The sequence below is a fragment of the Merops nubicus genome, unplaced genomic scaffold (assembly GCF_000691845.1).
Source record: "Merops nubicus isolate BGI_N331 unplaced genomic scaffold, ASM69184v1 scaffold18940, whole genome shotgun sequence".
In the NCBI taxonomy this organism is placed as follows: Eukaryota; Metazoa; Chordata; class Aves; order Coraciiformes; family Meropidae; genus Merops; species Merops nubicus.
The window spans coordinates 1-13,995 of record NW_008585061.1 but is presented as its reverse complement, the minus strand read 5'-3'; the positions used below and the strand labels follow the sequence as shown (position 1 = coordinate 13,995).

The 13,995-nt window shown below is 39.9% G+C and overlaps 1 protein-coding gene across 1 annotated transcript; it reads right to left on the bottom strand.

Annotated features, from left to right (window-relative positions):
- Window positions 1-5,504: 5,504 nt before the first annotated feature.
- Window positions 5,505-12,891, bottom strand: LOC103778821 (chromosome unknown open reading frame, human C21orf59). Its single transcript, XM_008946440.1, has 6 exons — window positions 12,726-12,891; window positions 10,926-10,993; window positions 8,704-8,862; window positions 7,987-8,118; window positions 5,706-5,801; window positions 5,505-5,615 (listed from the first exon to the last, which is right to left on the bottom strand). The coding sequence occupies exons 1-6, from the start codon at window positions 12,889-12,891 to the stop codon at window positions 5,505-5,507; spliced, it is 732 nt and encodes a 243-aa protein (XP_008944688.1).
- Between the last annotated feature and the right edge of the window lie 1,104 nt (window positions 12,892-13,995).

Below are 13,995 nucleotides of genomic sequence, written 5' to 3'. Positions count from 1 at the left end.
TCCGCCTGAAAGCAGCGGCTCCAGCTTCCTGCACCCACTGGCCCACCACCTCAGGCATGGAGTCAAGTCTGGGTGCTCACCACCTGTGAGCTGTGGTCACCTCTGCAGCAACAGCAGCCCACCACAGACACCCCATCCTGCAGCCATTTGGAAAACCTGCAGCAGAGCACAAGGGTTTGTGGGCAGAGGAAGGGGGGACAGAGAGGAAAAATAATCAGGAAACATCACCAGAGTATTTTAAAACATGCTGTGTATATTAGGCTTACCCTGCTCTAAGACCTTCCCATACAGCAGCCAAATTCCAGCCCGTGACCCTCACGTGGTAAAATGGAACAACATATCTGCAGAGTCAGGAGAACCCACCAACAGACACAGGACAGGCCCAGAGCGATGGCAACATCCCAGGGCAGAGCAGCACCTGCCCCACACCCCAGGGACTCTGTCCCACTCCCCAGGGGGTGGGACACTTCCAGAAGTGCAGGAGCCACATCCACACAAAGCAAAGAGCCCATGCCTTGCTTCCTCTCAATCTTCCGTCCAAGGAGATCTCAATAGCACGTTAAGGGCTGAAATGGCATTAGCAACTTTCATAACACATAATATAAATTTCCATTAATCAGAGTAGTGATATGGTCACAAAACAAACATTTTAGCAACATTCCATTGTGCGTGTTCTTTTGATAGAGAATGGATTTTCCTTCTGGAAGGGCACGTCTCCTATCAAACATCCAGAAATAAACCGTTTAGAAGAAAGATAAAACGCTTTTGCAAATTTACAAACCTACGTGTGGTGTTCCTATCTCATAATTCTCAAATTCTTTAGATATTTTAATATCCATAGGCTTTGCTTTGTTCCTGTACTCTTTCATCTTCTTCCAGTAAGTTAAATCAATTTCAGCCATAATAAATGAATCCAGCAGATCCACAGGTGCTGTCATGAGAACTCAGAAGGCCATTGATCCTATGGGCAATTTTCTCAGCTAAAGAAGAAAACAGGGCCAATTGCAGTAGAGGACAGCAGCCAAAGGTATACAGAACAAAATGGAGTTTCTTCTGTGTTATTTCCTATGCCTGTTTTCCCTCACTTTTAGAGATGAAATGACAATATGATAAGCATCATAATCAAAGCTAGTGTCCAAACACCCGCCTCAGAATTCTCTGTACAATGGTAATTCAAAAGTCTCTTTTTCACTGAAACACTAACTCTCAACAAGTCTTGGAAAGGTAATAAAACTTTGTGTTCCTTTGACACATACACCAGCTGCACAGAGCTCTGCTGGGAGGAAGGTACCAGCAATGTGTCAGGGTTTTGTCAGGGAAAACCAGTTACTTGTGGTCGTGGATGTGCAGCAGGGTTTAACAAGCGAGATCTGGGGAGTATAGGTACTTTACTGCTTATGTCATCTTCATTTTGCCTCTTCTGCCACCGAACATTTTCCTGCTATTGAAGATGTTAAATCAAATGGCCAAAAGCCAGTGATGACTTCAGTTATTTGTAGGACTGGGAGCCCACAGAACAAGCTCCTCTGAATAATACTAATTTGAGAGGAAAGCTGTGTTTGTAAGAGGGATTCAGTTGGATATTTTCAAGCATTCGTTACAACCTATCCAAAACATCTGGGAAGCTTCCTGCGAAGGCCACCGAGCTCAATGCAGTTATGACAAAGTAAATGAAAAACCTGCTTTCAAGCAGTGAGGAGCAGGAACATAAGTACTCCCACTAAGAAATTGTTCCAGGGTGCGTAAATTTTACCAGTAAACAAGTGCTGCCAGGTAAGGTCACACCGCAACCCCTGATCTCAGAGCGCATCTCCAGCTCGGGTAGCTGTCCTTCAGGAATCTCCCTCCCAGGTCAGCAGGACAAAGTCCACATGGCAGGGCCGGCTGTCCTCAGCTGCCTTGTTAAATAGAAAAGATGAGATTTTGGGGAGGGGAAGTGTTGCCACAAGAAGCAGAGGAAACAAAGGAATCCCTGGAGTTCAGTTTGGGAGCTGCCAGGTTATAACTCCCTCTGGATACTAAATGTGCCAGGCTGCCACACAGCCTGCTTTAAAGGCTTATAAACAGGGCTATATTTTTTCTGTCTGCCAAAAGGATGTAAATATTTTAGAACTTTGCTGGAAAAGGGAGAACAAATGAGCAAAAAACCCTAAGTCATTAAATTATAAATAGTAATTTGATTTTTTTGGAAGCATATTTATAATTGGCCATACGGAGAGCACTGCAGGGGAGAGGTTTTATATCTGTAGAATCAGAGAATCACACAGTCAGAGGGTTGGAAGGGACTTCTGGAGAACATCTAGTCCAACCCCTCTTCTAAAGCAGGTTCACCTGGAGCAGGTTGCACAAGAACACATCCAGGCAGGTTTTGAAAGTCTTCAGAAAAGGAGACTTCTCTGTTAGACTCTCTCCAGTAGTTGGCTGTCTCGTTTGAACTGGGGAGCCCAGAAATGGGGGCACAGTGCTTCAGATGTGGGCTCACTAGGACAGAATAGAGAGGGAGGAGAACCTTGAGCTGCTGCCTGCATTCTTCTTAATGCATTTTGGCCACAGGATTGTATTTCTGGCTCAAAATTAACTTGCTGCCCACCAGGTCCTTCTCTGCAGAGCTGCTTTCCCAGCAGGTCAACCCCTAATCTGTGCTGGTGCACGGGGTTATTCCTTCCCAGGTGCAGGACTTTATGTTTGCCCTTGTTGACCTTTATCACGTTCCTCTCCACTCCACTCTCTGCCTGCCCAGGTCTCACTGGATGGCAGCACAGCCTTCTGCTGTGTCAGATGCTCCTCCCCATTTTGTGTCATCAGCAAACTCCAGGAGGGCAAGCTCCATGCTTCTTCCAGGTCATTGATGAATATGTTCCCAGTACTTACCCTTAAAGAAGTGCCCTTGAAAGCCATGGAAACATCTCTAGCAACCCAGGCCTCTTACAAACTGTTAGGACTGATCAGGTGCTGCAGCTGGGTGACTAACAACTGGTAATAAATCAATCACTTTTATAATTTTTTTTTTTCACTGAGTGCTCTGAATCCCAGTTGTGGTTCAAGAGCATTCACTACACCACTGCAGGCTGACATGCCAGTGATATTAAGGAATTAATTATTTTCAGATTTTCTTCACTCCACCCTTTGGTGACAGGAAAGGAGCACATTAGGAAAAAAGCTTTCAGCTCTGTGAATCATTGAAAATCTCTGAAGAGCTGTACAGGGCATTGATTTTCTACTGGTGAAGTGGTAGAACAGTGTTCTTTTAAAATGTGCTCTATTTTCTTGCCACATAAATAATTCCAAGTACTTTTAAAATATAAAATATTTAAAATTTTACAACTTAGAAAAATCCCACATATTTTTTTAAAAAAAAAACATGTTAGTATAAAGTTGATATTCAAGTAGAACTACCAGACTCCAAACTTTCTTATAAGAATCAGTGATGGAAGTAAAAGCACCATTAATGGTTCACTGAAAGGCATTGTTTTCTGTATTCAATCTTCCAGCTGCAAGTTCAACAAACACTTCAGTTTAACTTTCAACCACATTTATAGAAAGTGACGATTTTTTCATTGTCAAAAAATGACTAGCAAAACACTTTCTCTTTGTTATTTTACAGTGACTCAAGCAGAGAGATTTAAGCTAGAAGTATTGAGATTTGTGAATCTGGAGAGCCACAGCCAGGTATTTTTAGGGGACGGTCAACGACCATAGAATTTACTTTCATCTTGTTGCACCGGCAGGTTTGGCAAGGCAAGAAGCTTCTGGCTGATAATCTCCCAGACGTTTGTCTTTTCAAGTGTCGCTGCTGCTAAACCCTCCTGACATGAGGATTAGGGCATGAATAAGGAAAAAAAACTATCTATGAATAACATCAAACGTGTGTGTAACTTCAGAGAGCAAACGTAACCCATCAGACTTCCAGAGCTGCTGAGCAGCCCTAGCACCCCAGTGCCATAGTATGGCACCTGCAAAAAATATTTCACATCAAAATTTGAGTTAAAACTACGTGTTGATGAGCAACTGCCTGTTCTTGAGACTGACATAGTTTGTGAACGGGATCTGTTTTGGCTCAGGTGGGAAGGAAGCAGATGTGTGCAGGGGCAGCTTCGTGTGCTTAAGCTGATTGCAGACTACGAATCCCATGTCCTTAGCTGCTTTGCCTTTCCATGCTGCAGAACTGAGCAGGTGAGAGCTCACAGCTGCCCTAGCTCACACCTGCCTGCAACTGCTCTGGGGTGTGAACAAAGACCACCAAGGATCATTCTGGTTGTTGGCCAAGTGCCCACAGCAGTTCACCTCTTTTTAAACACTCAGTTGATCCTCACGTGGAATTTTCAGGGCACCCTGGCTTTCCACTGCTCAGCGACCTGGCGAGGATGCAAATCTGCCTCCATAGAAAAGCATCTCCTTTAAGGACACAGAAGTCTAAACATGTAAAACTCGAGCAGCTTGTTTCTAATTATCTACACAGATAATTCTAAAGAGATAATTATCCATTAGTCACATGCTACCCTAAATCAGAATCCTCCCTTCAAAACCAGACACATTTGCTTCAAATCTGCTAGCATTTCCTTTGTTAATCCTGCACCCAGAACTGACTGAAGATACATCTTAGAAAAGGTAACAGGATCCTAAACATCAAGCCTATAATGGAAACATTCTCCAATAAATTTAATGATTTTTCATTTTCAAATGCAGATTTGTTAGAAACTAAATACTTCTAATCTATTCATAACCTTAGAAACACTTCCTTATTAGAGATCTTGCTCTAATAAACTTGGGTTTATTGTATCCAATCTAATTGCAAATGATGCTTATTTTTGTATACAGATTTCTGTCAATCTTTATGTGAAAGCATCATGGCTGTCAGCTTGTTAAACTGAACGAGGTCAATAGGCTGGCTTCCAAAGTCAATGAAAAGTAAACCAGAAGAATGAAAATTAAGCATCCCACAAGGATTTTTTTTATTTGGGTTTATCTAAAAATACTTCATTTAAACAACTGTTAAGAGGTCAACTCATTTAAAAATTATAGTTTGTAGTTAGCTATGTTGAAATGCAAACAAGCATATAAACATCACTAACTTTTATTGGATTAGCCTGGGAAAACTGATTTCTTATAAAATAAACTACTTTCTACAGAAAACACCATCTAAAAGAAGTGCAAGAATCAGGAAGAAAGTGTAAAGACCACTCAAAACATGACCAAACATTCTACTGCATATGTACTAGATATATTATCTATGAAATGGGTTAATATTTCAGTATTCAAATTACAAGTTTCTAATAAAATGAACTTCAACAGGATTGATTCCTCTGTTTGTAGAGACAAGTGCTGCTACAGCTACACAGAAATGTAAACGTTTATTGAAAACCTAAGGCTGAAACAGGCATTTGCTACGGAAGTGACAATTTCAGCTTCCATCAGAGGACTCTACTGCACACAACACAACTTCTCGTTGCAAACAAGCGTATCAACCAAACAGCTTTGAGAGGCAAAATGGTGTTTGCAGAGCTTCATCTTGGCCCCCATCTGATGTCCTTCACACCATGAAATTGCCTTTTCAAGGCATGGTTGTCTGCCCACTCAGCGTTCAGGAATGAGTCGTCGTCATCCTCTTCCAGTTTCTGTAAACAGAAGGGACAGGTTAAGAAGGCAGCAACAAACGTGACCCGTGGTTAGTGCACAGCTCACTTACAGTCAGAAGACCCTGTTACCTTAAGTTCCTCCTGCCTTTTGTAGTAATACAGCATCATCTGTTTTTGCTCTTCGTGACTAATCAGAGGTTCACGCCCTGGAGCTCCTTGTCCTTTCTGAAAGGGAAATCGTAAATTTTATTTATGACGGCATTTGCAATACAAAAGAGAAGCTGCTCTGCAAAGATAGCAAAATCTTCCTTCAGAAAATAGGATTTCTCAAATTTAATAAGGTCCCTCAGGACAGGAAAATAGATGTTGAGGAACTTCTGCTGCATTCAAGTGAGAATTGTTTTTTCATCTCAGCATCTGAATCATGCTATCAATTTTGTGAATATCAATGGAAGCTGCAAACAGGATTGAGTCTATTTTACTTAAACTTCTGCTCTAAAAGACATAATAAATCTCTCTGGTTTAAGATCACTCTAGATGTCTCAGGATGGGCCCATCCATCTCCAGCTCCCCTGCTAATACAGACTCAAGATGGCATATAATTTCATAAAGTCGTATGCCAGGAAGAATGGCAGTTACAAAACACTATAAATAAAAGAAGTTTTATTTGTTACTACAAATAAAAGAAATTTATTTTTTTTTCCAGGCAATTGTCCTCATGGAAGAAATGATGCACACAGTAGAAAATAGCTGATGACAGCTACTGTCAACAATAGCAAACAGATAGTTTGAATGGAGATGGTGAATCCTCTCTGGAACAAAGAGGGTCTGAGGTGGTTTAATTTAGCTCTCTAACTCAAGAATGCAGGGATCTCTTGTCAGATAGAAAATCACCATAATACTTTGCATTCTCTGAAGAGTTCCCTCAACTAATTAAACGGTAAGGACAATGTTCCTGGGAGCCTGTACTTCAGTGAATGTTGAGTTGTCACACAATTTTTCAGTCACCCTGATATGAAGAAGAAAACAATTCTGGTCTTCTAAATGACAAACAGATAAATCACTTGACTTATCTTTGATGAATTCTATTACAGACACCTGCAGATTATAAGATCTGCCAAAAACATTAATGCTTTCTGTGGCAGAGAAGCTCTCACTGACAGGAAACTGAAACGCAGCTCCAGAATAATTCTGAGCTAAGGGTAAGTACTCTGAAATATCTGACATTGACAAAAGAACCCTCTGAATGTGATTTTATACAGAGAGATATATAAACACATGAACATGGCAAGCACCTTCTGACAAAGCTCTGAAAATGAATTGAAACCCCAAACATTCTTCCCTTGAGTACGGCATTCTCACTGAAGACAAAAACAACTGCACAGTTTGTACGAAGTCATTTTGTCCAAAAAATAATGAACAGTCCCAGTAGCTTGGTGCTAATTCTGATATTGCAAGAGCATGGCCATTGCATCAGACACCAGTATACACTTAATGACTGGCTTCTGCTGAAGCATCAGGTCTATAAACTGAGGAAGAACAGGAGATCTTTGCTTCATTTTAGCTCATTACTCCAGAGGATGACTCAGATCTGCGGTCACAATTAATACAGAAGGCCTCATCTGTTTCACCTCATCTGACAACTCTGACAACGGCAAGTCTTATTTCTTAAAAAACATTCAGCTGGCAACTTTGGGTGAGCTGCTGCAGACAACATGACTGGGTGACACAGGCCCAGCAGCTTGTTCTGCCTTCTAGCACACAGCAAGTTCTCATCAAACACTTTGGAAGAGCTCTCCCATAACCTCCATCATCTCAAAGAAGATGTGTGTCTACATTTCCAAGGTGATTGAGACAGTTTGGGGACATGCCATCAAGAAACTAAGGGCATGACAGGCAGAAAATTACTAAGTTAAAGACACTGTCTTTCAGACACAGAACAGACTGAAATGGGGATGAGAGGCATCCACTCCACATAAACACAAAACATTAAGACTGTTTTTTAAAGGCCAGAATATGGACAGAAGAACATTCGCAAGTACCATGAGAAAACTGGGCAGACTGCATGACTGGGTCTGCTCAGTGCTTTGCACCAAGACGGAACTGAGAGCCCGCTGAGGTTTTTTTAAACTTTTCAGTTTGCATTTCATCTATTTTTAAATACTTCGTTCTTGTACTTTAGAAAAGTGCTATGGAGCAAGTAATAGCAACTAAAGTATTTAACTGACAGGCAAAGGAATTACTAAAGAAAAACTTAGAAAGTTACAAACCTTAAAATAGGTGCAGTTTCGAGACACTCAGGCCAGAACTACTCTAATCCATTCTATAAACTTAGGGACAATTCTCTTCCACAAAGACTGAGACAATCAAAGGTGAAAAACTCGTAAAGAAATCTCCAAGCAACACTTACTTTCTGTATCTTGACAATGATGGTCGTTTTCTCATTTTTGCCTACATAGTCAGAGAGCAACTTTGTTTTATTCAACTCCTTTCCTGCCCACCATAATTGTGCTTCTGATTCCGCTATAACTTCAAGTCCAGCCTGTGGCAGATCAACAAACAAGGTGAAGTGTTGGAGGGTGTTAGTTTAGGGTTTCGGTTTTGTTTGGTATGGTGTTGTTTTTGGTTTTTTGTTGTTGTTGTTGTTGTTGTTGTTGTTGTTGTGGCTCGTTTCCCTCCCCCCCGTTTTGTTTTGGTTTTTAAAACAGAAAAATTTTCTGGAAAGATATTTCTGGAATTCCTAACAGAAAGACCAGTGTCATTTTACACTATACTTTTGCTATATTTTTCTCCTTATACTAATCTGCAGCATTTTCATTCATATTTCATTCAATCTTAACCTAACATAAACATTTTGGGCAATACATGTGCAATACTGGCATTAGATAAAAATGACAAACTATTTAAAATGAGTCCCAGACTTACCTGAATTTTGTATGTAACATTGGAAATAAACTCATCTAACTTCTAGCTAAGCTACTGGTATGCTCTTATATAAACTATCAGACAAAAATATTAAACAAAATCCGTCATGCAAATGAAAACAAACTTCATTGATAAAATGGAGAAGAGAACAGCACATATTCAACCCTGGCAGTACAAATAATCCAAATACATTACTGCATACATGGGTCCCTGACAATTCTTCTTTATCTTCAAACTCCATTGTGATTGGGTCATGCGGAGGCAATCCCATTGGATACACAATCATCACAGCCCCCCGGAGCTGGTCCAGTGCATCTTTCACCATCTCCATAGTGACGCACACGTTGGCCTGAACTTGTTTCTGAAATACAGGCAGGGACGAGTGGCAATTTAAAAAAAAAAAAAAAACAGAGACAGATTTTGCTTTGTCCTCAGTTCAAAGATTCAACAATGGGATATCTAAGCCAGGCCAAGTGGCTGCACAAAGACACCAGAAGCACAGATTTTCCTGTTTGAATATTGGTTTCTGAATGTACCACTACGCTTTCATCCCCTCCATTTTGCTTGCTTACACTGGGGAATGGGGCAGGGGAGGGAAAAACAAAAAAAAAACCAAAAGATATGTCACTAAATTGCGCAGGAGGCATTTAGTAACAAAGATCTGTGGAACACAGACATTCAACAGGTACACCTGAACCACCTATAACCACAGAAACTGGATGGGGAGTCTTTTGTTCCAAGTACTTGTGATTCACAAAGAAGACTCAAAACAGTAGAATCCAAGCGAGGGCTTGAGAAGGGGCCTAAAACTTGAGGAAAAAAATAGAGCACATGTGAGCAGAAGAGTAAAGCTTGGCATATTGCACAGCTTATGCAGAGATCTGCAAGATCAAATACTTGAGATCATTCCAAACCCTACCGCAATGGATAGACAAATAACAAGATGCATCTGGAAGGGAAGAAGAAGTTTTGTGCTTATGGATTTAACAGTTCTAATATTTTAAGTTACAAGGCTTATAAAAAAGAGAGAATGCTGCCTCCTTGTGGACAGTCTTAAACAAGTTAACTGGCAAGTACAACTGCTTTCTCAGTCTCAGGATGACAATTTTTTTTTTTTTAAATGCACACACATATTTCTTCATTTTCCTAATTATAAAGTGATGAACCTAACAAACTACCTCCCAAAATATCCTTAACTTTGTTCAACAATGTACGGCAGTAATTTCGAGAGCAAGTCAGCATGCACTGTGGCAATTTGGAACTTTTTATTGTAAATGACAATATGGTATATAGTTCAAAGTTTCACCCTGGCAGACCTGCAAAGTAGAGACCAGATCTGCAGGTATTTTTGACTACAGATCATTTATTTCCTCAGGATTTAGAAAAAGAGCTGATGAGATGTGGTCCAATGGGGAAAAAAAAAGTCCATCTGGAAAAAATCTTTTTAGTCTAGCAGTTTTAATCTGCAACATCTCTCATTTTGCATGATTTTGCTGTGACTCAGAACAGCTGGGCTGCTGTGCTGCCCAGTGACGGGGCAGCTCCTCCGCTCGCCTCCACGCGCCTCTGGAATCACTGAGCTGCTCACCCCACTGACCAGCAATGAAACAGCCAAGAAGGACAACTTAAGTGCACAGGCAACACCACAAAATCAATAATATTACCTACTGGCATAACTGGTTTAAAGTTGTTTTAAAGTTCCACACATACTAGTTCCCAAAACTGCAAGGGTGCAGAGAAGAAAATGACTTGCAGATGTTTACAAAAAAGAAATCAGATTATAAATACTACTTAATTTGTGTTTCAAAGTCATAAGAAAGCTAACACACAATACAAAGCACCTAAAGATTTGGTAAAGTGAAGCTGAATAATTGAGACCATAGTCCCATCAGGGCATACCCTCATACGTATCTCCAAGTACACAAACTCATTGGGACTGAGCATGAGTCCAAGAGCTTGTAAAACAAAGGCCTAATCTAAGAGATTAGAACATGTTTTTCAATTAATTATACATAAAACTCAGAAGACCATGTTAACGAGCAAAAGTTATTTTACTCCAAGAACATCACAGAACACAGTTAATTTTTCACCAGAAAACATGACAAACATTCACCTAAAGAATGCATCAATAGCAAATTAAGATCATATGAATAAAATTAAATGTGACTTAATCATTCAGTGTGGTATCAGCTGCCAGCATTCACTTGGAGTTTAGTATCTGATTCCTTAACTTGTTGAACTAGCTTGCCAAAAGCCATGAGGAAATCATTAACAAAAATGTCAGTTTTTAATAGACTATACACATTGCTTCATGATATTACTCAAAAATTGTCTGGAAAAAAGTTGATTTTTTCTTAAGCTGCCCAATTATATAGCACCTATTCAGAACGTCCCAAATACCACATGCCACTTCAGTTGACTTACCCTAGAGATTAATGCCTTGGCTTCCTCTATTGTCTTCTTTATAACTTGCTGCATTTTTTCATTTGGAGCTAAAAATAAGAGACATGTATTTAGTAGCCCACATGTACTATAAAGAAATCAAGCAAATGACCTGTCCAGGTTATTCTATACTGTAAGCAAATGAAACATTAAATCACAAAGCAAGACAGACATTACTAAATTGCAGTCTCCCAGCTTGATAGTTCATTGCCATATTTCTTACTAACTTAAGAAACAAAACAGTATTTCTCATGGAAGACCCAAACTTATTTTTCCACGAAGACATTTGACTGGTATTTGGAACTTCATCTGGGACAAAAGTACTGAGTAGAAAGCAACAGCCATAATCTCATACTCCTCACAACCAAAACCAAGAGACTCTCTTTCCCATGCTGTACTGGCAGATATGCTTTAAGTGGGGACAACAGCTTGGAGTTTTCTGACTTTTTTCTAATTAAAATCTTGATCTAACATCAGATGCAGTTTTGCAAATATAATGTGCATTTCATATAATAGCTATTTTATTGTTAAAAAAAGCCCTCTTCAACTACAAACAATCCCATTAAATCATATTCACAGCCGAACACTTAAATGCATCATTTGATGGTATGTAGTTTGGCCCACATTTATGCACTGTTCGATATTATAAATTTGTTAGTGTTACAAAGCTGTCCTTCAGCTAACAAACAAATGCCAGAGTACAGCTACAAGTTGTACAGGCTTTGTCCACATGCCTACATACAAGACAAGACATTGTAGCAAATTAAACATTTCCGAGAACACAGTTAGGAAGGAAAACATTTTGCTGTAATATAAGCTCTTAATCAAGTTCAGCAAAGGCTTAAATTTGATTGGGCAATGTGTTGTGTTAGAATTATTTTCCCCAAAATAAGACTCTTGGTGTAAGCCATTTGTGTATGACAAGTTAAGACTAAATTGTTCAAAGACTCCTCCTTAACTTAGTTGCCCTGCAATGAACATCTAAAAGGCTGTTGACCCCACAAGGGCTGACGTGGTGTCAAGAGTACAGGGACAGACAGCAAGAAAACCATCACAGTCTCTTCTGTGCAACCACTCCTCATGCTCTCAGCTATGGAGTGGTGCTTGTGCTGAGGCACAACCACCTGGCTGGACTTAGAAAGAGTGCCAGGAGTTGAGTTCAGTAAGTCTGAGTCGCAGTGAGTAAGAAATCATGAGAAATATTATGAAAACAAGCTGTTAATCTATCTTGGAGCCTCCAGAGAAAAACAGTACTCAAGTATAAATTTACAAATAGGGAAAACAAATTCAAGTGGAACAGTCAAACTTGCTTCTGATAACTGTTTACTTATCTTTGTAGTGTACTTCAGAGTACTATAGCTGCAAAGTTACACAGCATAGGCACTGAAGATACACGCTACTATTTAGGCTTTTACGTCAACGTTATGGCAGGTCCTAGTCCAAGGGAGAAGACTTATGTGTGTAACTGACAGTTTGGCTAATCTGTTGTGAAAACAGGTTCCTGAAATAGCTACTACTTAATAAATCTATGACTGCCTTTCATACAGTTTATACAGAGGATGATTTTTGTAATTATCAAATAAACACAATCCAGCTAACATGCTGGCCTGAAATCAAACGTATATTTAGCATCTCCTTGCTTTTTTACTTCTTCCAGGACAGTGAGGTAAAAGTGAAAGGATTATGATTTATGAATTATGAATTATGGTTTTTAAGTTCCCTGTTATATTACAGATTATCTGTGTCCCCAAGGAAAGTAACAAATATCTACATCTAATTTACCGTGCCCATTTCTTCGCCCAATTTCATCCTTCTTGAAGACACTTCCACCACTTGGTACACACTTTTCTGCCCACTCATCCTTCAACTTCAGTTCTTCGATTTGCTCATCTGTCAGTCCTTGCATATTATAAGGCAAGAAAGTACCATGCTCGGCCAGCTCCTCCATCTCTTTAAAGTGTTTGGAGAACAAGATAGAAAAACCTCTGTTATTGAGAATATACCATTCACAAAAGGTTTTCACGTTATGTACAAGCAGGTAAACTTTATGCATAACTTTCAGTATTTAAAGGGCTAAAGGTATAACAACAAGGTATATAAATACATATATATATATAAATATATATGCTGTAATTACATTACAGTTAATACATTTCACATAGATATGAAACAATGTAAGAAATAACAGCACATGTATCCAAACCTAGATGATACTTGGTGGCCGTAAACTCTTGCTTTTTGTTATTTCCTTAGTCAGCTTTAGCTGACTGAGAGTTCCTTTTTCCAAGCACTTTTCAGAAAGCAGCTTTTTCAAAATGGAAACACATTTTCTTGGCACACAGTAACACAGTAATTAATTTCTTTGCAGTTAAGAAAATGTGTACCTGAACTACCTATAGCTTTGTCCATACCACATCTGACCCAAAGAGTCAGATTTACATCCAGTATGAAATAAAAAAATTAAACGAAGTCTCTATAGCAATTTATGTCTAACGAAGAAGCAACAGTCCAGGATAACTCTAGCTGAGACAACAGAGGTATAAATGCTGGCTACCAATACACAGTCTCCCACAGCGAGCACAGGATTAGGAAACCAAATCCACACACAGTCTGTTATCTAGCCTACAGCATCCGACCCACAGCCTGCAAGCCACACTCACTGCTTTCCCCCAGAACAACTTGTCCAGCTGTCAGCTCACTTCACAGCATCCTTTCATTGAAGGCCCCCCAGCCTCTTTACCATCATTTACGCAGCCACAACAGGACAGGAGATGTTGCAGTTCAGTCATGCACCAGATAAATTTTCAGCCATAGAATCATAGAATCATTAAAGTTGGAAAAGACCTCTAAGATAACAGAGTCCAACCATCAACCCAACACTTCCATGGCCACAAAACCATGTCCTGAAATACCATGTCCACACGTTTTTTGAACACTTCCAGGGATGGTGACTCCACCACCTCCGTGGACAGGCCATTCCAGAGCCTCACCACTCTTTCAGTAAAGAAATTCTTCCCAATAGCCGATCTAAACCTGCCCTGGCACAACTTAA